This window comes from Vulpes vulpes, chromosome 7 (genome assembly GCF_048418805.1).
Source record: "Vulpes vulpes isolate BD-2025 chromosome 7, VulVul3, whole genome shotgun sequence".
Taxonomy (NCBI): Eukaryota; Metazoa; Chordata; class Mammalia; order Carnivora; family Canidae; genus Vulpes; species Vulpes vulpes.
Genome location: NC_132786.1, coordinates 2,694,678 through 2,722,263, shown reverse-complemented (window position 1 = coordinate 2,722,263; position 27,586 = coordinate 2,694,678). Strand labels below are relative to the sequence as shown.

At 44.8% G+C, this 27,586-nt stretch overlaps 1 protein-coding gene across 1 annotated transcript in view; it reads left to right on the top strand.

The window, feature by feature from the left end:
- CNTNAP2 (contactin associated protein 2) overlaps nt 1-27,586 on the top strand; it is a 1,945,511-nt gene that overhangs the window by 1,668,539 nt on the left and 249,386 nt on the right. Inside the window, exon 16 of the mRNA XM_072762802.1 lies at nt 18,188-18,358. Within this exon, the coding sequence (XP_072618903.1) occupies nt 18,188-18,358 (171 nt within the window). The remainder of the gene's footprint in view (nt 1-18,187; nt 18,359-27,586) is intronic.

Genomic DNA, 27,586 nt, shown 5'->3' with positions numbered 1-27,586 from the left:
GTGAGTTGTGTTCACACTCTCATTGTTGGGAAGGGCTGTTCAATGTATACTTCCTTTTCCTCAAGTGTAAAAATTGACCTTTTTTTTTACCGGAAAGCATCGATGTCCAAATTCTTTGTCACATATGAACTCTAGAAATTATTACTTGATTCTCGTTAGTGGAGAAAATTAGAATAGTTTATGGCCCGCTGTGTTATCCTAACATCATCCCCTCGTTTGTCAAGATTCTTAAGCTGGACATTTTTCTGCGTGTATATGTGTGTGTGCTGGCAGTAAAACATAGATCACGGCTGAAAGGTAACTACTAGAGAATTATTAGAAGTATAAATATTGACTGTGGATATTGAAATATTTATCCCCACCTTACGCCGATACTTGAAATCATACCAGTAGAGATTAATGAGTTTGGATCTCAAAGGCGATTTCAATCTTCAGGAACCTCTCATTAAAATAATAATTTTAAGAACAGGGGTGCATGATCATTAAGGCTTTATCAGCCACCACACGATGAAGGTTTTGTTGATTAGTAACTGCGAGCAGGATTGGCAAAGGTGAAGCTTGAGACACATCCGGGAGATTAGGACTACAAGACCACCTTCTGACGTTCCTAGTCGCTCAAACAGAGCAATTCTTCCTATTTCTACAAAAGCAAAACTTTAAAGGACTTATCCTCATCAGGCATTGGAGTAGAAACCTCACCCAGTGAGAAAAAGAGCCCCCCTCCTGGGAAAGATCAAGATCGTAGTGTCCCTTAACAGGACTAAAATAACCGTTAGTCAACCAGAGAGAGGAGGAGAGCCTCTCAGCTGGGGCAGAGGATGGCTCTGGCCTAGCACCTGACCTTCCTTTAGAAGAGAGCTGCTTGGAAATATCGGAGCTGGAGAAGGGCTTCCCCAGGCCAAATCTGTGCTCCAGGACATGGGTATAGGGTTGCCAACTAAAGATCAAGTGTTAAGCATGACAAATGTCTTTGTGAGGTATCACAGCACAGACTTCACTTCATATGGGAAAATTGGACCCTTCACGTGTGGTCTAACCTGATGTTCAGCCATCCCCCGCACATTTTCAGACACCTTTTTAACGAGTTTAGGACGTTAGGAAGGGGAACCATCCCAGCCAACTTAGAACCACTGGCCTCTATCGCACGAGCGCTACGGAAATTATCTCTGTGTGTCGCATGCCACCAGGAAGTGTGTAGTTCAACCCAATTCAACGTCATTTGAAAAAGAATCACAAGTACTTTGACAAGGCCTATAAAGAATTAATTAAAATATCTTTAGTATTTTGTCATATGAGATTATTTTTAATTCGCGCTTTCCAGATAACCTCAACAAATGTTACTGAGTTTATCACATCCCTCAATGAAATAACAAGGCTCGATTTTGCCAAGTAGCAGCTGGAAATTGATCCTTCGAAGCCTTCCTGGTCTGTTCAACTACATGACCCACAGCTCCCCCACCGGTGGGCGCAAAGTGGTGCATTCCAGTCGTTCAACAGTGTTTGCTGAGCACCTGCTATGTGCCAAACAAGGTCAAGGACAGGCAACAAAGGACAAGGCAGGCAAAATATGCCTGCGTGGACCTTATATCCCGGTTCAGGAAAGACAGTCAATTAAGAAGGAGAATTAATATATAAACAGATACATTACAATGGAATATTACTCAGCGATTAGAAACGACAAATACCCACCATTTGCTTCAACGTGGATGGAACTGGAGGGTATTATGCTGAGTGAAATAAGTCAATCGGAGAAGGACAAGCAGTGTATGTTCTCATTCATTTGGGGAATATAAATAATAGTGAAAGGGAATATAAAGGAAGGGAGAAGAAATGTTGAGAAATATCAGGAAGGGAGACAGAACATAAAGACTCCTAACTCGGGGAAACGAACTAGGGGTGGTGGAAGAGGGGAGGAGGGCGGGTGTTGGAGGGGAATGGGTGACGGGCACTGAGGTGGACACTTGACGGGATGAGCACTGGGTGTTTTTCTGTATGTTGGTAAATTGAACACCAATAAAAATTAATTAAAAAAAAAATAAAAAATAATAAAAAATAAACAGATACATTAGATAATGATGTAAGCTGTAAAAATGAAACCAACGGGAGATGCCGGAGAATGACTTGAGGTTGGAGTTTCCATTTCTATGAGAAGGTGGCATTGACTCTGAGGAGGTGACTGACTTCTGAGTGATGAGAAGAAGGCAATCCTGCCAAGACCTGCAGAAAGCATTCCAGGAAGAGGAAACCAGTCCTGAGATTGGAACAATCTTGATCATTTGCAGAGCAGAAAGAAGGGTGGTGTCGGGGCTCCTGGGTGGCTCAGTTAGTTAAGAGTCTGCCTTTGGCTTGGGTCATGATCCGGGAGTCCCTGCCCCCCTCCACTTTGGACACTCTGCACAGCGAGGAGCCTGCTTCTCCCTCTACCTCTTCTCCTCCCCCACAGCTCATGCTCTTTCACTTGCTCACTCTTTGTCAAATAAATAAATTCTAAAAACAAAAAGAAGAAGAAGAAGAACAAAGCTGGTATAGCTGGAGCCAGGGAGAGAGTAGAACAGGGTAATATCAGAGACAGAGACAAAATGATGAGGTCCCTAGATGCTGGATCTTTTATGAAGTCTAGCTCAGTGTGTGCGTACAGTAGGTTCTCAGAAGAGACATGAGGGGAAGCGAGCCGGTCTTCTCCCCAGGGTACCTGGGCTGTACGGAAGAATCTCCCCCTGGATCTCCTTTAGCTGAGATTTGAAGACAAGGATACAGTAGCATGTTCAGGCTCCTTTCAGGTGCCAGGAAAGCCCAGCATAGAAATCCTGTGGGAGCGTTTTGAGGACTAACATTTTATAAGAAAAAGTAAGTGCAGGGCACCAGGGTGGTGTAGTTGGTTACGCCTTGGACTGTTGATTTCAGCTCAGGTCGTGATCTCAGGGTCACAGGATCAAGCCCCACGTCAGAGTCCATGCTCAGCCTGGAGTCTGCCTATTATTCTCTCTCTCCCTCTCCCCCTCCCCGTCACTCACGTAGACTTAAATCTTTTTTAAAAAGGGAAAACTGAGGGCTGGGGAGGAGGAGTGAGTGAGAATTACTTTGTAAAAGAGTGTGCAGCATTTTCTGCAGAGAGAGCACCTGTACTGAAGCCATGAGACTTGGGTTCGAAATGAACATTAAAATTTTCCGTGCCTCAGTTTCCTCATATGAAACATGGAGCTCTTACCAGAATCACAAGTGACGTTGCGAAGATTAGTTGAGAAAATGCCCGTATTGAAACGTTGCTTGGATCATGGTTCCATAGACTTTAGCTACCGTTAATAACGGGTACCAATTCTGTGAAGTTACTGATTAATAAATATTAGTGACTCTGTAAAGTCCAGAATCTTGACCAAATAAGGCTTGGGAAAGAAAAGTTTGCTTATGGCCAGTGAGAATTAATTATAAGAAGAAAGTTTAAAGCATCATTGTTAGTAGTTAGTTGATTTGTGCATCGGGGGCGGGTGGTGTGTGGTTTAGGAAAGGCTCCGGGGCATGTGGGCCTTACAGGTAAGTGGGAGAGCCTCAGGAACGCTCTTCTCTCTCAGGACGGGGGAGAATGTCCCTCTCGCCCACTGCAGCCACAGTATCACCATCAGGCGGGGCCTAGAGACCTATCACCCAGCGTCAAAGCCGATGCCTCCTCTGCCCCCATCTGCTTAGCCCCCGTATGGTCTTTCCTTTCAAACCAACAGTCCAATTACCACAGGTAATGAAAAAAAAAAATCTGACCTTCATTTGTGTCTCACAAGGAACACGAAGGCCATTTAATCCCCAGCACGTAACACTTCTAAATTCTCTTTTGTGCTGCTCTTGCTCCATATTTCTCCATCCTGCCCCACTCACACTCAACCCATCCCGAGTTCTAACCGAAAACTCCCTTTCTTCAGCTTTTGTGGACTCTTGTCTCTTCTTCCTCTTCCTTTTCCCTTTCTCTTTAAACACACACACACACACACACACACACACACATACGGACACACACACACATGCACACATGCACACACACCCTGGGTCCTTCCCGGTACAAATTGCCCATCCATTACCCCACAAAGGTAACCAGTATTAAAATTTGATGTGATGCCTTCTAGATTTTTGTCTTTTATTCTATGCATCAATGAACACACACACACACACACACACACACACACACACGTATACATGAGTCAGGCATGTATACAACACACATACATACTTTTTAACATAATGGAGCCGTCATACACATTTTGTCCTGAACAATGTGTGCCACTTAACAGTATACAGTTAATAATTTGCATATTTGTTTAATACACCATAGCAGATTGACCCATTGAGGTTGTTTCCATTTTTTTGCTATCGGAAACTCTTTAAAATTTTACAAACCACTGAAGCACCAAACTGAAAAGGTGTGTGCATGGTGCTCACCTCGAGGTGGAGGTTGGAAGATTAAGGAGAAAGTCAAGTGGATTGAAATCAGCAATAAAGCGACCGTTCTCCAATACTAAATGTACTTGAAATTTATTCCCCTGCATCTGTAGGTAAATGTCCTTCTGTTCCTGAAACAATAAATCCCCATAAACTTCCTGTAAAGTTTTGCAGAGGTGAGATGTGAGATTGGCTCCATCGAAATCCATTCAGTGCTTTGTTTGTGCACCTTCCGATCTGAATTTTAAAGCCCCTGCTTTTGCTCCGGAGCCCTGGGACTGAGAAAAGGTCAGAATGCAACACGTTTCAGAGCTGCCGTGCTCTCGGCCACCGGCCTGCTGGAAATCGTTGCTTTCAAAACCTGGATTGTGCCACCACGTACTCGGTCTCAAATGAGCATCACCCACAGCGCCATGCAGTGGTAGTTAAAACTGCTCACTTTGGCTTTTTGATGTATTCTCAGGTCACCTTTAGAGGTGTTGAGATTCCCAGATGGCTGGATTCTGAACAGGCGGTCTTTACTTTCAAGTAAACCCCAAGGGCAAGGCCTGACACCCGAATGTCTCTTTTACAACTTGAAATGTTGAAGTGGAGGATGCGAAGTCCAATCGTAAAGTGACATGTCGCACCGGGTGACATCGTGATCATCTATGTCATAGTTCGTTATCCGTGTGTGTACTTCTGACCCCACAGTATGTTCAGTAAACGTCGAGGGAGGGAGGCCCTGCCATTTGGGGTTGTGGCAGCGCCCCTTCATTTGCAGCCAACGTCCTTGGTGGCCGGGCAGCCCCTCGGAGCAGCGGGCGATGCTGTCCAGCCATCCTGGGCTGCCCCTTCTGGGGACACACTCTTCCCACCAGGCATCCCAGCAACTAGTCACCGCACCAACAGTCTGTCCTGCCCTCGTACAAACTCCCAGATTCCTTTGAAGTAAAACCGTTCTAAATCAGCAGAGTGGGTGCCATTGCACTCGCTTTAGTATTTGTCGTGATTCTGTGACAGACCATTACAAAGGTCCTGCTGGTCTCACACCGTCAGGCCAAAGGATGCCCTTTGCAGTCAACTTGAATCCCGTCTTCCAACCCCTACTCCTGGGTGATCACAACCAAAGCTGTGTCTGTGCACCCAGCTTCACACCACCGGAACCACAGGGGACCGTGGGTTGCCAATGGGATCGTGTCTTTGGTGTATTCTTTTTTACCCTGAAAGTCTGAACATCCATGTCGGCTTTGATGCATTATTTATTTTTACACGGGAAATTATTTTCACTTAGCCACTGAACGGAATTTGTGTTTGGGCTCTCTCTCAACTGCATTCCCTTTCTCTCGAGTATTTTTGGGATGTTAAGAGACTGCAGCGCACTCTGGATAAGTCCAGGCCAGCTCTCTCACCCTAACATATACAAGGATCTGTCGTTTTTCTATGATTAACAATAAGTAGAGGCCCAAAGAGGCGTCTTTGCCCTTCGATAGTGCTTTGGAATTTCGAAGAGCTTCTGTGTGACGCCTTTGCTTCGCATCATGACAACAGCCCTGTGACGGAGGAATTAGGTTTCCTATTTTACAAATAAAGAAACTGAGGTTAGAAATGCTTGTATCCCCGTTTCCCCACCTCCTCTTTGCAGCGCAATTTGTTTTTCCTGCTTTACTGATCTGTCTCCTCGAGATAGGGGAGCAAGGGGTAAGAAGGGGGGGGCTGTGTTAGTTTTCAGTAGGAAAAAGACAGTATCTATGAATGGGACGTGTGAATCTTTTTATTTCCTGTAATGAAAAGAGCACAAAAAGGAAACTTTGATTTGTGTAACATAATTGTGTGGCTCATATCAATCCATTACTCCGCTGTGCAGAGATCCTTCCAGTGTTCACATCCACCATTCTGCTGAAATGGGCGGCTTTTCTCCACATTTTACTCACCTAATGGATTTTATATAAAATCTGTTTTTCTATGGATGTGGGGCTCTGGGGGGTTTGTAGTCTATCAATACGGGAGGGCTGCTGCACATTATAGCACTCCTGCTCGGCACAGCGGCAGAGTACAGCTAAATACATCACGGTCTTTTGTATTTGTGCCATGGCCATTCTTCATGGCAACAGGGCAGATGATAAAACGGGAGCCTAATGGTATGAGGGCATGAATTACCATCGTAGGGAGAGAGGAAAAGATAAGAGGCAGTAGAAACCGTAAGGGAGACGTTGTAGAGACAGAAGTGACAGCCATGAGTCCGGCAGCCCTCAGAATCACCAGAGAGCCACCCGCGTGGCCCAGCGGTTGGGCGTCTGCCTCCCGCTCAGGGCATGATCCCGGGTTTGGGGATCGAGTCCCCAGGGAGCCTGCTTCTCCCTCTGCCTGTGTCTCTGCCTTTATCTCTGGGCCTCTCATGAGTAAATAAATAAAATCCTAAAAAATATATATATATATATATATTTAAAAAAAGAACCATGAGAGCACCATGAGGGCCTGCTGACCACCCCCTGGTCTGGAAGAGGGCCTGTGCGTCTCAGATCGCTGAGATGGGAAATGTTGAATGTGCTCAAAAGTCCAAGTAAATAATGCCAAACCAAACAAGCAAAGAAACAGAAAAACAAAAACAAAACAAAATAAAAAATCCCACCTGAATGGGCTATGTAACTCTTTGATTCGGAAACTAGAGAAGGTAGGTTTGGTAGATGGTCACCAAGGGGTGGTGAGAACTAGTAGTGAGATTACCAATGGTTCAATCTCTTTTAAGAATGCTTTTGTTTGCTTTTACTTACTCAGGAAATACATATTGAACAAATCTGTGCACGAGGCTGGATATTGCAGGTAGAAAGAAATAGAAAATATAATCTCCGCTCCCTGAAATTCATCGCTGCGCAGAAGTGAGGAGCCCATGAAAGTAATTCTAATAATGCAGTAAGTTAAGTGCCGTGCTAGATCCAAGATGCAGCAGGAGAGTGGGAGCACAGGGACAGGGTGCCACACCCTGCCGGGCAGGGGCCAGAAGGCCACCGAGGTTGGAGAAAAGGATGGGCCCGAAGGAGGCACCCATGCAAGTAAAGACATGCAGTCCACACACAGCATGGGGGGTGGTAGGAAGTCAGCAGCTGCGAGCTGTCGGGCACACGTTCTGAGGCCGGGGTAGGGGGCGAGGAGGCTGGAGAAAAAGGCTGACACCTGATTTGCCACATCCAGGAGTTTGCAAGGTATCCTACGGGCATCTGGAACCGCTGGAGGTTTTATTCCTGAGAGAGAAACTGCCAGCTGTGCATCCTGGAAAGACTCCCCTGTTGGCTCTACGAGGACCGGATCCAAGATAAACAACACTGGAAGCAGAACCGAAAGTCACCGTGTGGTCCAGGCGACAGGTGATGGCCTGAGCCCTGGGAAGCAGAAGGAGTAGCAAGGAGAGGACACACCTGCGGAGTGTTTCGGGGGTGCAGGTGCCAGGCCTCGGGGGTGGGGTGGATTCAGAGGAACGACTCCCGTGTTTCTGGCTTGAGTGGCAGAGTGGGAACAGCTCCAAGTGGAGAAGACTGCAGACAGAGTGAATTTGGAAGAAATCTATGCTCACTTCCAGTCATTTAGAGTTTGCAGCACTTGTAGGTCAGAGTGAAGCTGTCCAGTAAGAAACCCAGAGGTTAATCTCCAACTCCAAGGAGCGACCTAACTGTGCATAAATTGCAGAACCACCGGTCTGTGGCTAGCACTTTGAAATCATGAAAGGAAATGAAATCACTCAGGAAAAGAAAAAAAAGCTGATTTATCCGTGGGACGGATGCGCAAGCATTTGAAAGTCAGGCAGTCCCCGGAGTAGCTCTGTCACGGCCACTCCTGTGTACTACACGACTTGTTAAATATTTTTAATTTCAGCCTGCATGTAGGGATGTGAATGTGGGCTCCAGCCTCCAGATGCAACAGTCTCATTTTTGCTAAAGCAGACAGATCTTCGTCCAATCCTTCAATCTTGGGGGAGACATTCAGGCTTGCTGTTCCGGCCTTCGGAATCGATCACATAGAGACCGTAAGAGTTTACCCGAGACAGAAATATGAAGGAAGAGCAGAGGGCATAGCTATTGCCCTTACAAAACTAAGTTATTCATTTCTCCACTTCTGGGTAATAATTTTTGCCTTTGAATCCCATTATACTTAAGGTGACTAGTGTAACTGGTTAGGCATGACTCACAGTCCCAATAATGAAAGCGTGAGGAGGTTTAGGGATCTAGCATGGAGACTCTGGAGAGCTTGAGACCTGCTCCCCATCTCCAAATATCCGAGTACACAGAACCATGCATTCAAAATAAAATAAAATTACCTCTTTAATACTACAGTGTTTTATACACACGGTTGACAGATTCAACATGTGATTTTCCACGACTGATTAGGACACCCCAGCTTCATCACATCCCCCACGATGGGGCTACTGGTCAGCTCACAGCAGGTGCAGGGAGCATCGTGACTTCAGGTGTTTGACTATTCTATCCTCTTTGTCTGCGGCATCCTGACCCCATTCTTGAACCAAACCATAGGGAGACACAAGGTGAAAGATTTGCATTGTTGACGCCGCCCACGAGCTCTGCGTGTTGTGGCAACAGAAAAGACTTGCTAGTGAGGGTGACACCTTGCCACTTACTAACATTTTAACATGGAGCCCTTCATTTTGAGGTTGAGCTTGCCGTATAAAATCAGGCTGGGAGCTGAACAAAGCTACTTTTACCTTTCCTGAATGTACAAAATGGTTTAATTAAGGAAGTCATTTTTTTTTCTACCCATAAGGACACCTCTACAAATAGACTCAAATCTACATGCAAATGGAGCCATCTGGCTTATTGTTGTAAATAGCACCCAGCCCCTGGTAAACAATAGAAGGCTCATTGCATAACTCAGAGAGTACCCAAATGTCTAACCTTGGGGTCACTAAAAATTTTCAGAGTAATTTGTCTCCTCAGAACTCCTATTTACATTAAAAACTGCATAGCACTTACAGCAAAGACGGTAGCTACAGTGTGGTCCCAGCACTGGGCCACTGGATGGCTCTGAGGAAACTGCTGGTTGTGAGAGCCATTGGCATCCCAACCACACCCGCAGCCATGGCCTCACCAAACCACGGCCCACAGCTGGAGAGCCCACGTGCAGTCTCCTCCTGGTCGGCCAGATGCCCAGTCTTCCAGCCACTGGCTCTTCACCTTTTCCTACTTATCTACTTACCTAGTAACTAGTTACCTAGTTACCACTGAGGAAACAGGAAGAAAGCCTACAGGTACCTCTGGCATACCTTTGTTCGAGTGAGATCATCTATAGATTATCCACTTTCTTAGATGCTCAGCTGCTCCCTTGTTCATCAGATTTTTGTTCAATGGCTGCTCTACAAAACTATTTATCACATTACCAAGGCTCAAAGTGACTCCCATTTGTGTGTATGTGTCCTGAAGGAATGTTTTTTAAGTCAGTAAGGAGACGAAGAAACAGGGAGCACACAGTTTTGAAAGCCAATGAGCAGAGGGGTGAGAAGAGAAAAAGCCAAAGGGCAGACATAGGTATGAGTCTGAGAGGAGCCACCTGGCTGGAGAAGTCTGAATTGGAGGTTATCTCAATTTAGCTGGGGGTGGTTTGCTGCTCCCCCTTAGAGAATTCACCCACGGGGTACGGAAGCCTCGGGAGGGGCCTTGAGGATTGCTGACTTCCTCTATACCTGTTTCAGAAGAAACTGCTTTCCCATCCTCCCCCACTCCCTGGCTAAGCCCTCAGACAGTGACTGCAAGTGACACCAAAGCAATTATTGTCCTCTTGGTGTTAGTAACAGTAATAGTAACATGTGGAACACTTACATTGTGCTCAGCACTCTGCTAAATGCATGTCACGGATTATCTTCTGTGATTCTCAACAACAAATAAAAGACGTTGCATTGTTATGCCATTGCACAAATGAGGAAATGGAGATTGAGGAAGATCAAGAAACATGTCCCAAGTCACCCAGTGGGGATGGGTAGCAGAGCCAGACTCTAGAGCCTGCATGGGGTCCAGCACATGGCAGCTTCGCCACGTGACAAACCAAAGCAGCCCCCACGAGAATCATTTACTGTCACCCCACCGTCCTCTCCAGCCCAGCTCCGCAGCACTCCTTGCTCTTGCTACCACCACCGTCACAGGGGTACCTCTGGCATGTCACATGTTCAGCTGCTTCTTTCCTTACAGTACGGGAAGACCCATGAGTCCAGACTGTGGACAGGCAGATGCGAAGCAAACTCTAGCAGGTTTAGGAATGGGAGTGGGCAGGAGGCCCTGTGGGGTGAGGCTCACAGAAAACTGGTTGGAAGTCTCTGTAGCATCAGCTATACCCCCCATTCACGTTCTCCAATCATGCCAATGGCTCTCTTGTTCACCCAAGCAGGAGGTGAGAGGTTAACACTCCAGAAGTAGGCACCAAAGAAAAAGGAGTGAAAACTCCTCCATTAAAACAGAAGACATGGAGATCTACCTACCTATCTAACTATGAACCCCCTCCACCTCCCTCTCTGAGCAACCAGAACACTGACCATCACATATATATTCCTCATGAAAAAGTTGGAAGATTCCTCCTCCCAAGAAATCGAATGATCTATGTCCCAAAAGAGGTCACAGATGTTGATATTTGGAGGCCCCTCTATGAGATAGGAAGCTCCCCACATTGTAGGAAAGCCCAGTCATCAATGAAGCCACCACCACCCCCAGACCACGTATTCACAGAGTCCAGTCCACTTGCTAGTACTTCACCAGTCAGCATGAATGGATACGAAAGACTCACCAACCATTGAAGGTGATGTCAGGGACCTCATGAAACAAAGAGTCCAAGCTAACAATAGGGCAAGGAAGAAGATCTCAGAAGAAACAGAGATAATGCAGAAAGCAGAAGAAAACCTTTTAAAATGAAATTTATTTTCTCAAATAAGATATTGCATCAAAAACTAATAACAATAGTAGTAATAGTAGCAACAAACAACCTAGAACAGAGTGCTATAAAAAGGGGGACCATCAGGGAACAAGAAATAATACTTGGAGGTGAGAGATGTAATTGCTGAAATAAAAACACAATAGCAATGCTGAAAATAAAGCTGAAGGAATGTCCAAAAAAGTAAAGCACAAAGAAGAAAGATCTAAATTAGGAATGCAAAAGAGTAAGAGAAATAAAGGTAAATATAAAACTAATAGGTATTTGAGAAAGAAGGATTGGAAAAATTAAATCCCCAGACCTCACATGGGGAAGAGATCCATACCAAGCAGCTGTACAAAGTTTCATTTAAGGGAGTTAAATATCCTGACAGTTTCCAGAGACAAAAAGGTACAAATGATATAGGAGAGGCAAAAGCTGTCCTCAGTCCTCTTAGGGTTCCTGGCTGGATCTAAAAATTAAACTGACAAAGACAGATTAACAGAAGAAAGCATACAATTTACATAAAGTAAGTTTTACATGACATGGGAGCCTTCATAATGAAATGGTTAAACTTGAGTGATTCTGTACTAAGGCTGATGAATAGTAGAAAGTCGTGGAAAGACGTGATAGGACCATGTATGAGCGACGTGCGGTAAGCTGGTCGAAACTCAGCAAAATGTTCTGATTCCTCACAGGTTCCTTTGCCTTTCGAGATGATGATGTTCCTTTTCTCAGGGAGAGAGAGGACACGTTACCTCAGGTCTATGACCTGCTTCAGGGGAGGGTCAGAGAGTCCTTCCCACACCTGCCATTTCTTATATTCCTTCAGCTCAAAATATTCAATTTGCTAAGATGCCATATTTGGAGGGAGCGCGTCTTGAACCCCATCAGTTACGTGCAAGATGTAGTAATCAGAAAGCATTAGCTTTCTCGGTGACAACACAGAAAGCTTGAAGATAATGAAGAAATGCCTTTAAAATTCCATGGCAGGGTAATTTTCTGAAGTGTCCCAATTAGGTGTGAAAGTAGAATAATGACTTCAGAAAAAGCAAGGATCTGGAAAGTTGACCTCCTACAATTCCTTTTCTGAAAAAGCTACAGGTGGATGTGCCTATGGAAATGAAGGTGTAGACCCAGAGAGAGGGATCACCCAAAGTCACAGGGTCCAGAAATTTGGCCATTTAATACTGAAAAGTAGCATAAGGACGGCCTGCAGTCATGGCAAGAGACAGGTCCCAGGATGGGGGCTGTGCAACAACCCCGAGAAGAGTCAGCCCACAGGGCAGTAGGAAGACAGAAGCTGGAGAAGGTACCTCCAAGGGACAAAAAGGGGGCCACTAGATTACTCAATGTGTGTCATGTTGCAAACATTTGTGGGAAGAGTGTTATAGATGGGTTGAAGGATTTGGAGAGAATTTATGACAGGTACAAAGAAAACCAAGCCAATGAAAAAATAGGTAATTATTGAGTCTAGAAAAACAAAAAAAAATTATACACAAAAGAAAATATAATTAGATTTTACTAGTTGGCTCACTAGTAACTAATACATAGTACTAAAAATGAATTTCAGTATAAACAAAAATCTGTGAGTTTGCTAGTTTGGGGGAATATGGAGAAAGGGAAGGAGATGTGCTTATAAAAAATGCTCAGTCTTTATTTTGCTTTCAGAAAGTAGACCAAATGTATCTAAAATGCAAAAATTAATACATAACGGCATATATATTTTACAAGTACAAGGATATAACTGAAAGAGTTAAAAATGTAGGGGTTGTGGTGGGAGGGGTGGAGCAGGGAGTTGCATTTTGTAACGTCCCTATGTCCCCTCAGTCCACTACTGGACTGTTCAAAACTATGTACCTGTAAGACCTGGTTAGAGATTAAAACTAGGCTTATAATTAATTGCTGCTGTCAACTTAAAAAAAAAAAAAGGTAAATCAAAGCAAGCTCAAAATTATAAAAAAAAAAAAAAAAGAGGAGTTTATTTGGGAATAGCAGAGGAATTGTGATTTGGGACACCCAGACCATAGCAAGCTCCAGGCATCTGTTGAGGGTTTGGGGAAGGCTGTGTTTATGGGCCAGGGCATAAGGAGAGGAGAGAGTCCAGTTAGTTCTGTTAAAATAAAAAACAAACAGAGGTCAGCTGTGAAAATTCCCTAAGCACACAAAACCAGTCCGGTCAGACAAACAAAGCTCAATTCAGCTTATTTTTCAAGACCAACCCAACCTAAGTCATTTCTTGTTCATGCGTCTGGAAACCATAAGCAAAAATTTCCTGAGGTGGTCATGCTGTAGCCCCTGACCAAGCAACCCCATTGCAATATTATCAGATGTCTGTAAATCGGGCATTTATGAGAAATCAGTCAGCCAGTCTGTAAAGTCTGTAAGTTTTATTTTCCTGGGGGCCCGTGGGTGAGAGTTTCCATTTTAGTCTGAAATTCTTTAAGACTGCCCAACAGAAAAGATCCTTGGAATGTTTGAAGTCAGAATCCCACACCAAATAACCATCGGTGAGTTTGAAGAGCTGCTAAAGAATTTGGATGAATGGATGATGCTGCATTTTTTATTAGCGACTCACTGAGGTTTGTAGGGATACTGAGGGCCTGGTTGGTCGGCCCAGCCCCACTCTCCTGCACTGGCTGGAGGTACCTGCTGGCTCTCTCGCCTCAGGACATGAGCCCAGGCCCGGCCCACGATGTATTCAAAAAGCTTCCTAAATGGCCAAGTGGTTTTCAAGCTGGTGGAGCCTTCCACCTCATGCCCGCCATCTTGCCCAGCCTTTGATCATTACTGTCGTGCAGCCCTCGGCTGGGGCCCTCCTCATCTCTGTACCTGCCTCGTCATTCTGTGGCTGTTGACTGGCCCCTCTGGCCTCAGATATGTACTTCTGTCCTGCTTCACACCTTCCAGCCTTGCCCCCTTTTGCCTGTCCACACCTGCTGAGACACCAGTCCTTGCCGTACAGCGAAATCTCTTATTTCCAACTTGGTATTCTCATCCAATATCACCTTCCCCTCTATAGCCCTGACCTTGATAGCAAGTACAAATTGCGGCTATTTCAATAATCTTAAGGTTATGAGACCATCAGTCTTGCAAATGCGGAGCACTGTTCAATGAGGTCTGTAGGGAAAAATAGAAATGAAGTCACAGGTAAGAAAAATTACAGGGTGCTAGTGGAGGCAGGGCCCCGCTATCAGGAGGTGCTAAAGTAGTGTCAGCTTTTATTTATCTTTATTTAGTATCTTCAATACTCAGGTTACCATAAAGTAGATTTTGTCCCATGAGGACTTTGCATATGGAGTGGAATTGGGTGTAACTGAGGGGGCAGCTATTCACTTATTCACTGGTTTAATAATTATTTATTGAGTACTTACTAAGTTCTGGGGCCAAAGGTTACAGAGATGAAATGGTTTTCTCCCAGCTTTCCAGGAGCTTATGGTCAGTTGGGAACAGAGTAAACAATAATAATGCTGTAAGCTCCTTGCCTTACGAAGCACAGTGAGCACTAGAAGAAGAAGAAAAAAAAAAGCACGCTTCTTATTTTGTTATAACCCGGAATCCCAGAAACTGAGCTACAGACTCACTAGAACAGTTCATCAGGGTCTGGAGCAGTGGCAACCAAACTTTCTTATTGCCCACCCTGCTCATCAAAACCTTCGCACCACGTATCCCTGTTTCCTTAACCAATTCCATGAGGGACCACTAAATAGAATTTCTGATGTCCTCTGCTCGTGCCCTTTGGCCCCCCTTCAGCACCTCAGCTCTGACCCCACCAGTCAGGTCCCGAGAGGGGCCTCCCTGCTGCCGATCAAGAATCTGGACTTAGCCCGTTCATCCAGGGACTTGGGACATACAGCAAGTGACAGCACCAAAGATACCAAGAGAGAACCCAGACATTTCCGGGAGGATGACTGGTAACTGCCATTTGCACAAGACTCCATTTCCCCGCGAATATGTCTATTCAAAAGGCTAAATTAGTTCGAAGTTGCTTAGTGAGCATAGAGTTAGGACAAATGGAATTGTGGTCTGTAGGGATCTTTCATCAAACTGGAAGACCTGATTAAACTGCCCTTCTCTTCTCCGGGGATATTTCTGTCTGAATAACCGGCGCTGGACCTCAAATAAATACTGACATGTTTTACTTTTAGCTTTCCTGTTTCTAGAATCATTTTAGACAACTGCCCTTCCGTTAAATACATCACCACCTCAGGAAACGGGAATGCACCTGATTGGAATGAAGCTTTAAAATGTTAATTACGTTCATGTCCTGGGCATTCGGCCTAAAGAGACAGAATTGGTTTGCGTTAGGCTCAAGAGTGGCTGAAGACTCTGATCCTCGCAACCTCCTCGGTTGGTATAGGGCTCTCACCCCATTACGAGGAGCTGCATCCTCCAGGCCCTGGGGACCCGGCTTCATTCCTCCCAGAACTCTGGTGGGTGAGAGGGCTGCAACTTCTAGTTTGATTTAGGTTTTCCCTTGAGAGACCTTCGTGCTCAGACAGCAGGGAAAGGTGAGCCCTACGTCCCCTCACAGTATATTCACCAGATCTTGAGTCAGGAAGAGGACTCGGCCCTCAGATGATAGCAACTTACACAATCATTAAGATTCTTTCTTTTCAGAATATCAGTCTAACCAACATCATGCCATATTCTTCTTCCCAAGAAGAAACTAGTCTATTTTTCTACTGCTGAAAGCTATGATATTGCAATTTATTTATTTTTTATAAGTTTATTTTTTATTGGTGTTCAATTTGCCAACATAGAGAATAACACCCAGTGCTCATCCCGTCAAGTGCCCACCTCAGTGCCCATCAGATATTGCAATTAAAAAAAAAAATAGTTCAAAACTCCACTTAGACTTTTGGGACCCCTTAAATAATAGGTTTGACCACCACCACCACTGTTTTACCTTAATGAAGACATTTATGAACATTTTGCACTGACTCACTGGTTATAAATTGCCGTTCACTTATCTACGTGTCACTATATACTGGGTATCGCTGAGAATGAAAACAACATGAATTGAATGAGAGGATTTTTAAATATCTCAGTAAATAACAACATCATATATTTAATTCAAAATTATAGTTTAAGTATAGCAGTACCAGCACAAAAATAGTTTATTTAAGAATAGCAGTTGAGGGCACCTGGGTGGCTCAGGTCATGATCCCCCGAGTCCTGGGATTAAGCCCCACATTGGGCTTCCTGTTCAGTGGGGAAGCTGCTTCTCCCTCTCCCCTTACTCCTCCCCACTGCTCGTGCTCATTCTGTCTCTCACTCTCTCTCACATAAATACATAAAATGTTTTTTAAAAAATAGCAGTTGAACTTATTATGGCATATGTGCATACTTTGCGTGAAAAAAAGGAAAAAATGCAGGAATAAAAACGATTTGAGTGAACTTAATTGATTGTGTTCTTTGAAGGGAAGATACAGCAAAAATCAGTAAAAAGCAAAAAAAAAAAAAAAAAACCTCAGATGTAAGAAGAAAATTTTGCACAGACAATTTACTGACCTCGTTGGGTCTTATTCAGTGATTCATGAATCAGGAAACATCTAATCTAGCAGATAGAAAGTATCCCTGACGAGCTATGGGAAGGAAGTAATTTTTCTAGACCAAAGTGAGCGAGAACAAGGAAGTTGCCCTGGGCATATGCTGATTGGCTAAAGCGGGGTCACTTCCCTTGTGGGGAGCAAAGAGGGGGCACGGGGCCCAGTCAGGTAAAGTGTGCTGAGCAGACAAAAGCCTTTTGGCTTTTCCCTCAAGCCTTCCTTTTGTGGGAGATCAGGGTATTGAAACTTCCTTAAGTTTTGGTTTGTTGATGTGGGACTTAGCATGAGTGAATCCATTTTGGGCCTAACCTGGTGATGTTAACAGGGGGTTGGGACTAAAGGGAAAGGCTTCAGTAGCTACTCTAAAGCACGCTCCTGTATTTTAGTCCTTAGCGTCGATAATAAACATACTCAGAAATGTTCACATTCATAAGGACTTTCTCCCCTGGAGATAAAGTCAAGAGTCAGCTCCTGGTTGTATTAAATTCTCGGTCCATCTGTTCTAATGGAATGTGAGTCATAGAGCTGGGTGTTTTTATTTTGCCCTGTGAACTGCTTCTCTCCTGGGGACACTGCCTCCCACCAAGTGAGCAGGTGGCAGGGGACGGGGTGTACAACTGTGTCTTCCCCATGAGTTCAAGGGTAGAGGCTGGTTGAGAGCCCGTAGCTGGGCTCAGCTCAGCGCTCCCTACCCCCTCACCTGAAATCCGCAGGAAGAGGTTGGCAGGGGAGACATTCCCTTGCCTGTGAAGGTTTGGACTGGGAGGGGTGGGAAGACGACTGGCCTTGCCTGGTTGCCTGCTCATCCACCTTTTCTTCAGCTCCCCACTCCCCAGAGCTTCCACCTCTCCCCACACCTTATTCCTGCAGCACCTGTACCCAGCATCTGAGCAGGTGCTGCTTATTCAAAGACAAAAATGGATGAGAAGCAAGAGCAGAAGACCAAAGGCCTCATTCCTATCCTATACCTCTGGGTTTAGCCCAGGTGCCTCTTGCACCACACTTCGGCCACTGGTACATGTGCGTGAGTTCAAAACAGCACCCCCTCCCCCCCGCGCCGCCGCACATGGTAGTGCCAGGGGCTTCCCTCCATTTTCTCCTCCAGGGTTGCTCCCCAACTTTCCATCATTAATAAAACAGTCTCTTACGCACACATGTAGAACTTCTGGAAAGCCAAAAATTTGGAGGGGGCTTTTGTGTGGTGATGTGCAGCAGAAAGCGAGGGCACAAGAGTTACTGCCAATGGAAACTTGGCAAAACTCAAGAAATGGCTTTCTTGTACCTCCCATGATGAAGGTACAAATAACCCTGTTTCTCCCCTTCCACAGGGAATTATTGGAATGCCGCCTCCTTCCCAAACCCATCATCCTACCTGCACTTCTCTACTTTCCAAGGGGAGACGAGTGCCGACATTTCTTTCTACTTCAAGACATTAATCCCCCGAGGAGTGTTTCTGGAAAACCTGGGCAACACAGATTTCATCAAACTCGAGCTGAAATGTGAGTATAAACTCTCTGTCAACTCGTGAACAGCCTCTTTTGTCCCTTCCAGCAGATCCCAACCCTGATAACCTAATGTCCCTGGATCCCAACATCAATGGCAGCCTTTGTTCTGGAAATGGTGCTGGAAGGTAGATACACAGACTTGAGAAAGACCTTGGCCCCTCTGCCCTCGGATTGCTGCAGAGGAAACCGGCACAGTTAGAGATTCCCAGGCAAGGCAATTGGAGGAAGAAGATGAGAGACAGAGACTTGTGTAAAGTGGTTGGGAGTAAAACATAAGGGACTGGGAGGGATAATAAAAAATTAAAAAGAGGGATACTAAAAACTAAAAAGAGGGATACTAAAAATTAATTAATTTAAAATTAAATTAAAATTAATAACTCTGTATGAGTTAATGAAGCAGCAGAGACAGCATTGGGTTATACGAAGAAACGCTTGAGTCTGCAGCTTTCCAGAAAAGGCCCCAAACCCACATACCCTCTAAAGGTCTCCCTTCTGAATTTATTTCACTAAGGGCACAGAAACTATCATAACCAGAGCAAGAGCAGATGTTGCCTAGCTCAGCCCGGCTTGCCTTGGATCCCAAAGACCCTCACGAGGTCCTGTGGTTTGGGAAATGCCATCTGTGGAAGGTAGGGGTTCGCCAACTGTGAGAAGGGCAGTTCTTCTTATTCCCGAGCCATTTTATCCTCAGGCCAGAAGTTCAGGTTCTGGAATGTACGATCCATAAACTCCCAGGATTGGTGAATATTTGCAAGGCTCTCTTAGCTGTTCAGACCAAGAAAGAGTCAGCATAGGTGACAGACGTGACCAGAACAAGAATGGGCACACAAGTCAAGGTCCCTGTGTCCCTCCACAAAATATCAGTATATCCCTCCCCACATCGAAAAGTCCTCTTTTTGCTAGTCTGTACCCTATTCCTGAGGGCCTGAGTCACTGGGTCTGGACCCATCATGTTCCCAAACCCATTCCCCAGAAATATCTGATGGAATATTTTTCTCTTTTCATAGATGTGATTATGCAATGTGGTCTTTTAAAAGGGGAATCTCGGGCAATGTTTTTCTGCTCTAATCCCATGGGATTCTTTTTGTAAAATAGTGGATCGTGATTAGCGGTCTTTGAAATTCATATTCTCAGGTGGAAATCTAAGTCCTTGGATAGATTGCTTAATCTCTTTGAGTCCCGATTTTCTGATCTGTAAAATGGGGGTGGTAATTTGTAGGGCTGTTATGATAATAGAATATGGATACTCATAAAGCTTTTATTTCAGCCTCTAGGAGGTGTCATTATCATATTCCTGAGGATGCTCATTGCAGATCTAATCCAGCCAGATCTGATTGAAAGGGAAGACTGAGAATATTCTAACCCTAGAATTAAAAAGTTAACAAATAGTCGGGGACACCTGGCTGGCTCAGCCAGTAGAGTTGTGACTCTGATCAGGGTTGTAGGTTCAAGCCTCGCTTTCAGTGTAGAGATTACTTTTAAAAAAAAAATCTTTAAAAAAAAAAAGTGAATAGTCATCCTCCCTTTACATGAATTGTGGACTGGAATTATCTTGAAGGGATTTTCACCTTGCACAGTTAAACTGTTTTCCAACTTCCACGTTGTATTTTATATATTTCATGTATTTTATATATTTTCAAAGAGAAAGCTCACGATCCATATTTGAGTAATTCTACACGCTTCCATAAAATTACTTAGTTTCACCTTGTCCTTATTTCATAAGCCTGAGCCAGGGTTGGAAAGGAGACAGACCAAGTGTAGACGGAGCAAGCAAGGGTTTCTCCTCAGCTCCTGCATAATAGAATTCCAATTATTTCTGATGATGAAGGATCTTCCGAGATGCTCTCAAAGTTTCCCCAGTCTTTCCGTCATATGAAAACTCTGTGCAAAGGGAGAATGATAGCCTCGTTTTGTCATGGAGTTTCCCTCTGGTAAAGAAGCATGGCACATCCGTGCTCCGGGCGGGCCTCTGCTCGGAGTCCTCCGGGTCTTCTGACAGTTACTAAGGGTGGCTGGGATCCCCCAGTGCAGAGCTATGGGATATTCACCCATCATGATAGAACATCTCCAGTGAGGTGCAGAGGAACTGAGGGGAGGAAAAAAAAGGGGCAGGCTTCCGTGTTTGAGAAGCACTTCTTCAAAGCAAACAGGAAGGGATGCTTCCATGAAGGACATGGAGGGAAATAGGGCCACATGGAGCTGCATCGTGTATGACACGGCTGCAGGGTGCACGGGCAGTGGGAGGTGGAGCACCCTCTCCCCGGCACCTCTCTCTGTCTCTCTGTCTCTGTCTCTCCTACCTGAGGCACTCTGCACACCTGTTTTCTCACCCAGGGAGCTCAGGGAAGAGGATTCCTAAAGTCACACTTGTAAAAACTGTCTCTACGTGGGGTTTTTTTTCCCCCCTTTTAACTTGGTAGGCTTTCTGATCTCTCTCTGATAGGAATTCAGATTTTGTTTCTCTGCTTGTGTCTCCGAGGAATTTTGTCACAGTTCATGCCTACACAGTTCATGGCTTCCAGAATAACATTTCTGTTAATTAACTACATCGTGCCCTCCTGTCAGGAGTAGGAGAGTCTTGACTCTAAGAACAGTGAGTCAGTTATACTAAGTTAATGAGATACCATCAACATCTTACTGTGCAAGTAAAAAAAAACATGCAAGAGAAAATCAGACTGATGCTGTTCATTAGCATACTTCACAGGTGAGATTTTAAGGCCGTCCCTCACGCACTCTGTGTGTTTGTTCATTCATTCAGTGACTGTCTATTGAGTACCTACAATGTCCCAGATGCTGTGCGACGTGCCGAGGGAACGTAGTCGGAGTAGGCATGGCTCCTGTCCCTCAGAGGGAAATCAGACTTCTCTCTGTCTGTTTTGGAAAGTAGACAAGAAAATCAGTAGTTACGATAATAACAAAAATAGCTCGGCTTTATTCAGGCTCCCTGTGTGTCAGGCGCTGCTCCTCGGACTTTTTGTAAAATCATCTCACTTGCTTGCCCACCAGCCTTTGAGACGGGCACTACCATTAACATCTCTACTTTGCAAATGAGGAAACTGAGGCCCAGGGCAAGTAAGTTGCCAAGATCACCTAGCTAGGAACGGCAGGCCTGGTGCCTGACCCCAAACATTTTTGCTCTGTCCCAGAGTCATTGCTGTTAACACGAGACCACACCACCTCCTAAAATGCATTGAGGTGGTGGAGAGCTCCGAGGGGGAAGATCCAAACCTGACCGGAAAACAAGGAGTGCTTCCCATGGAGTGTGATGCTTTAATTAAATTGTGATGGATGAGCAGGAGCCACTCAGGTGAAGGAGGTAGGAGAGCAATGGGGATCAGGAAGGAAAACGTGGCAGGAGGAGCACACCAGTGAGTGAGGGTGTGGGGGATGGAACCCAAGGGCTCCCAAGGGAGCGGCCTGTGTTTTGGGGAGCCTTGTGTTGGGGAGCAGAGAGCTGGAGCCAGATGGGCTGGCAGGGGCAGAGCACTCCATGCACTCTGGGCTCAGGGGACAGACTTGGCTTGACTTGACCCTAACAGTTACACTGAACAGGGTCAGAACACCATCAGATTTGTGTTCACCAGAGAGAAGATGGAGAGGCAGACAAGAACCGATGGGGGCCTATGTTAAAACAGAGGCAGAGTGGATGGAAGGGGGAGACAGCAACATAGGGGTAGAGATGTGAGGGATCCGTAGGAGGTAGATTCCACTGATTTTAAAAAATGGCTCTCACGATGAAGTAGAGAGCAAGGTTCTAGAATGAAACCACATTTCTGGTTTTGACTATTATGCAAGTGTAGCACCTTTTACTAAAAAATATGGCGTTTGAGGGCAAAACACAATCAACACTTGGGCATCTTGAGACATCTTTGCATGTCTCCCAGATAGGGTAGTATCTATCCAGGTGGGCACGTCTGAAGGGGGATGTACATACAAATCTGGATCCCAGCAGAGAGACTGGTGTCAGAAATACAGTTCAAAGTCATCATCACTGAGGGAATCATCAGGAAGTAAGTATTTGGTGCCTTCAGCATGAATGAGATTGCCCATAACAGATGTATAGAGACAGGAAAAAAAAAGATGTCCAAGAACAAAAATCACATTTAAGGGATAGAAGGAAGCAAAAGAGCTTGTGGAAGATGAGCAGAGAAGTAGGGAGACAGTGAGATGCCGGGATCGAATGAAGAAAGAATTTCAAGAAGAAGAACAACAACAACAACAAAAAAGAGTGGTACTACTGAGCTGCGAGGTCACTAAAATAGGACATAAAGTGTCTATCAAGTTTAACACGTAGAGGTCACTGTCAAAAAGTCAGACAGTGTGGGGTGAGTGGGGAGGAATGTAGGGATTGGGAACTCTGGTTTGGTTTTGTGGTTTTGTTTGTTCGTGCAGCTGTTGTATGTGGTAGAAAACTGAGCTCACATATCTATTAAGGAGGAGAATCTTGTGAACCAGAAGGGTTTGGACGAATGGGAGGGAAGGGCTGTCTCAAGGAGTGAGACCCCCAAGGAGGTGGAAGTGAGTGAGATCCAGACTCTGAACATCTGAAGGGGCTGAGAGAAACAGATCAGAGTAAGGAGGAGACAAGGAGTCACAAACTGCGGGTCCCTTTCCAACTCAGAAATGACTTTGTGTTTGTTGTTTTTGTTTGCTTGCGTGTTTGATGGTATTTTTTTGAGATGGCAGAGGATATTGCTCTGAAAATACTCACTAAGGACCATGGATATGCCCCTGGTAATGACCATGGATTTAATTTTTTCAGAGTTACCTGAAGGGTTGTCTAGAACCCTTTTCTGGCTAAGATGGCAATCACGACCATGGTCCCATCATCAGGCCAGTATTTACTGAGCACCTGCCAGGTCCAGGGGCCATAGGAGATCCTAGAGAGTCTAAGATGAATACAAGGGAACCCAACATCCTTACCTAATGAAGGAAATAAACACATTAATAGCAGTACAGATACATGACCTTCGCTAAGGTCTCTTAAGTGCCGGGCGCTGTTCTAGAGCTTTTATAGGTATTAACAGTTTTAGGTTTTATAATAAGTTGTAGCCACATTTTACAGAAAAGGAAACTGGGGCACACAGATCACATAGCTGATTCTAGAGAGTGTGCTTGCGATCATTAAAATACAGTAAGTAAATAGCAGTGATACCTTAAGGTACTCTACACCTGCCGAGGACAGGTACAAACCCTCCTTGGGCATGAAGAGGAAGTTGAGGTGATGCCCGAGTCAAGTCAGAAAGAGCAGGCGAGGGTGGAGGCGTCTTCTAGATGGAGAAGTAGGGGAAAGAATTCTAGGAGGAGAAGAGAGCACAAACAGAAGCATAAATGAAAGTGTCGAAACGGGGACCGTGACAGGGCTGGGGGGACTACAAGCACTTGGCATTGCTACCAAGCTTGAAGTATGACACAAGCAATGGAGCTGTTTTGGCGCGTCTCAGATCCAGTTCTAAATATATAACGGTCTAGGTATTCCAGCCAGTATTTATTGAGCGCCTACTGTATGTGTGCCAAAGAGGAACTCAAGAAGAATCAGACGTGGCCCCGTTCCAGAGGTACATGCAATCTGGCGGAAGAGATTGGCATATTTTGGATGAGATGAAATAAATATTAGGAGTACAAGTGATATACAGGGGTTACCCAGAGGCAGCCACACAGTTAATTCTGACTGGAGAGGAAGGAAGAGTCCTTTAGAAATTATATCATTGTAACTGAGCCTCAAAATGAATGAGAAAGAACATTCTGTGCTCAGGACGCCAAGGTCCTACATGGCATGGATGCAGCAGAGGTGCTTCTGCAGCATGCACCAGGGCAGGGAGGCGTACGGAGCTCCATGGACCATTGCACCTCCAGGGCCACCACACCGCCTGGCACGTAGCAGGTGCCGTGTAGGTGTTTGCCGAGTGAATGAGATGAACCAAGGAGCTGCTGGTCTAAATGGAGAACCACGGGAAATCTGGGTGGAGGAAGGGGTCTCCCCGACTGAAGGGCTGGTGTTCAAGACAGTAACAAAGAATACACTGAAAGGTGGGAAGGACAGACGATGGCAGGTGAAATTTGCGGATTTGAGATTTCACAGATAAGCAGTTGGGGTGATGAGAAGGTCTGAGATGCACAGTCTGGCCGTGCAAGTGGGGTTCTAGATTGTATGAAAGAGCTGCGGAGAAAGTCAGGAAATAATGAAGAAGCCAGAGAGTTGGCGGGTCACCCGCACCACCGAGGAGGCCCCGGGGTGGTGATGGCAATGGATGGAGTGGACTCAGGGCCTGTGAGCTAAATGTCCCAGTGCTCAGATTCAGATGATGACAGCAGGAAGCATGGGGAGAGCAAGCCTGGGTCACGGGGGGGGGGGGGGGGGGGGGGCATTGCTGAACAAAGACTCTGGTGCCATAGAATGGAAGAGGCACTGGGCAGTGAAGAATAAGCCCAGCTGCCCCCCGACATCACTGGGAAGGGGGGCTGCGGTGCTGAGGTTTGTACATCAGGCCCCCGAGAGGCGGGCTGCAATCAGGGAACTGTCAGGACCGACTGATGATAAACAGTGACCACGGAGGGGATTTTTTCTTTTTTTAATTGAAATATAATTGACATATAACATTATATTAGCTGCAGGTGTTGAGCATAATGTTTCAGTATTTTTATATATTGCAAAACGATCCCCACTCTAAGTCTAGTTAACATCCATCACTTCCGATAGTTACAAATTAAGTTTTTATTTTTGCTCAACAACTTAAAAGAGATTCCAGAGGACACAGTGGAAAATTTTTGAAGGACGTGTCCACCGACTAGGAAACCTTCAGGAAGAGCAACCAGAAACGGTTGTAATACTTTAGCATAAGCTCCCGTGTTCACCGAGTTTGAGCTTTCTCAGTTATCGGGAGGACTTGGAGAAAATATTTGCATTTAGCAGGAATATCTCTCCAAAAATGTGGAGGCAGCAGTCTAATGTCCTGTTAATCTTAGGAAAAGGTATTAAGGAAAAACTTTCATTTTCCAAGATGCAGCCTCCTGCAATACACATGCTCGAAAAAGTCAGAGAGAAAATATTCTGCAATATATAGAAACTGATGAATCAGAAGAAATAAACTAACGGCAATTTATCTTCCACTATTTCAGAATTGGAACAACTTTTACATTAAAAGAGCTTCACTTATATAAACATGAGAAATGTCTGACTCCGCTTAGCTGGACTGTTGTGCCGTGGGGATGCTATCTAGGGGTTTTGTTCTTTTATATATATTGTTTTTATTAATACAATTCAGGTGTTAGCACTGAATTAAATTGTATTAATTTTCTTTTAATTATCTAAGCCAACCTGGGTTAGCAACATAGATTTAAGAGGAATTTTAGTGATTCTACTACTTTGCAAGTCTAGCTGTGAACCCAGTTTGTATTAAAGGTTTGGGATCTAAAAAATGATTCTTACTCGGTAATTAAAATACGTAAGGAAAAAGATACATCAAAAAATTGAAAACCTGAAGAGCAACATTAGTGTGATTTTTTTTAATTCAAAAATATTTCTCTAGCTTCTAGGTGTAGTTTTTCAATTACTATTATAGGCCAAAAAAAAGTTCAGAGATGTAATTTAATGTTAAAATTTGTGCTGTATTAAAGTTACGTAATGTATTTAGCTGTTTGTGTTTTAAGTATTAAAAGATAAACAGGGCAGCCCGGGTGGCTCAGCAGTTTAGCACCATCTTCAGCCCAGGGCCTGATCCTGGAGACCCGGGATAGAGTCCCACGTCGGGCTCCCTGCATGGAGCCTGCTTCTCCCTCTGCCTGTGTCTCTGCCTCTCTCTCTCTCTCTCTCTCTCTCTGTGTGTGTGTGTGTGTGTGTGTGTGTCTCATGAATAAATAAATAAAATCTTTTTTAAAAAGCAAATAAAAAATAAAAAATAAAATAAATAAAGATAAACAAATAGGGGCACCTGGGTGGCTCAGTCAGTTAAGTGTCTGCCTTCAGGTCAGGTCATGATCTCACCGTCCTAGGATCAAGCTCCATGTCTTCGGGCTCCCTGCTCAGTGGGGAGCCTGCTTCTCCCTCTCTCTCTCTGCACCCCCCAATGTGCTTTCACACACTCTTTAATAAATAATTTTTGAAATATACATATTTCTTTGATATATATAATATATAGTTAGTTAGTAGTTAGTTAGTTAGTTAGTTAGTTAGTTAGTTAGTAAATAACAATGTCAGATTAGATTTCTCAGATTTCTTTGCCCATCTCCCTGAAGGGACAGTCATTTGAATCCATGACACAGGTACCCTAGAGCCATAAGGGTAGACTTTAAAGTAGGATGTCCTCCCGACATGAAAAATTACCTGTTACTTTGGATGTTACCCATCCAGCCATGTCTCCTGACTTGGACATTTTCAGGAAGAGCTGGCAATTGCTAGTAAGACAGTCAGATGGAGTCACACCTCTCTCTACAGAGCTTGTGACCCTGCCTGTCTTCCATCGCACTCCAGGGGCATCTTTAGAAGGCCACCCAGCTCTCCTGACCGGCCCCGTCACACAGTGGCCCTTATGAGTACTAGTTGACCTCTGTCGCTCAACATTTCCTCTTCTCCCTCATGATCGTAGAGGAGGTGGTGGGCTCATTCCACTTGCACTTCCTGGTACAGGCAGGGATTCTTCTTTTGAAGTTAAAACCACCTTTCTTGTGGCAGTTCCTTTGCCCCTAGCCCCCTTGACTCAGTGTTCCCAAAGACAGGATACTTCTAGCCAAACCCAAAGAGATAGCTTGTCCCTCTGCTAGGATTCAACTTCTGCTCTGAAAATCGGGTGGAATCCAGAACACAGGCTCCTCAAGACCTCACTACAACCCCGTGTGCCCTCAGAATCTCCTTTTTAGCTGCCAGCCTGTTTACATAACCAAAAGCATTTTAGGACAATAAAAGGTGAGTAAATGTTAAGAGACAGGATTCCCTCACAGATGTTACTGTATGTCTATAACAGCATATACTGATTTCTTTTACATGCCATTCAAAAGTAGACCAAAGTAGTCCACAGAGATAGAAGTCAGAATAGTGGCTATCTCTGGGGATTGGAAATATTGACTAGAAGGCACAAAGGAACCTTCTGCAGGTGGAAATGTTCTATATCTTGATCCAAGGAGTGATCACATATGTAAACATTTACTCAACTGAACACTTACGATTTGCACATTTTACTGTCCATAAATTATACTGTAATGGAAAAATGGAAAAAACCCTGCTGT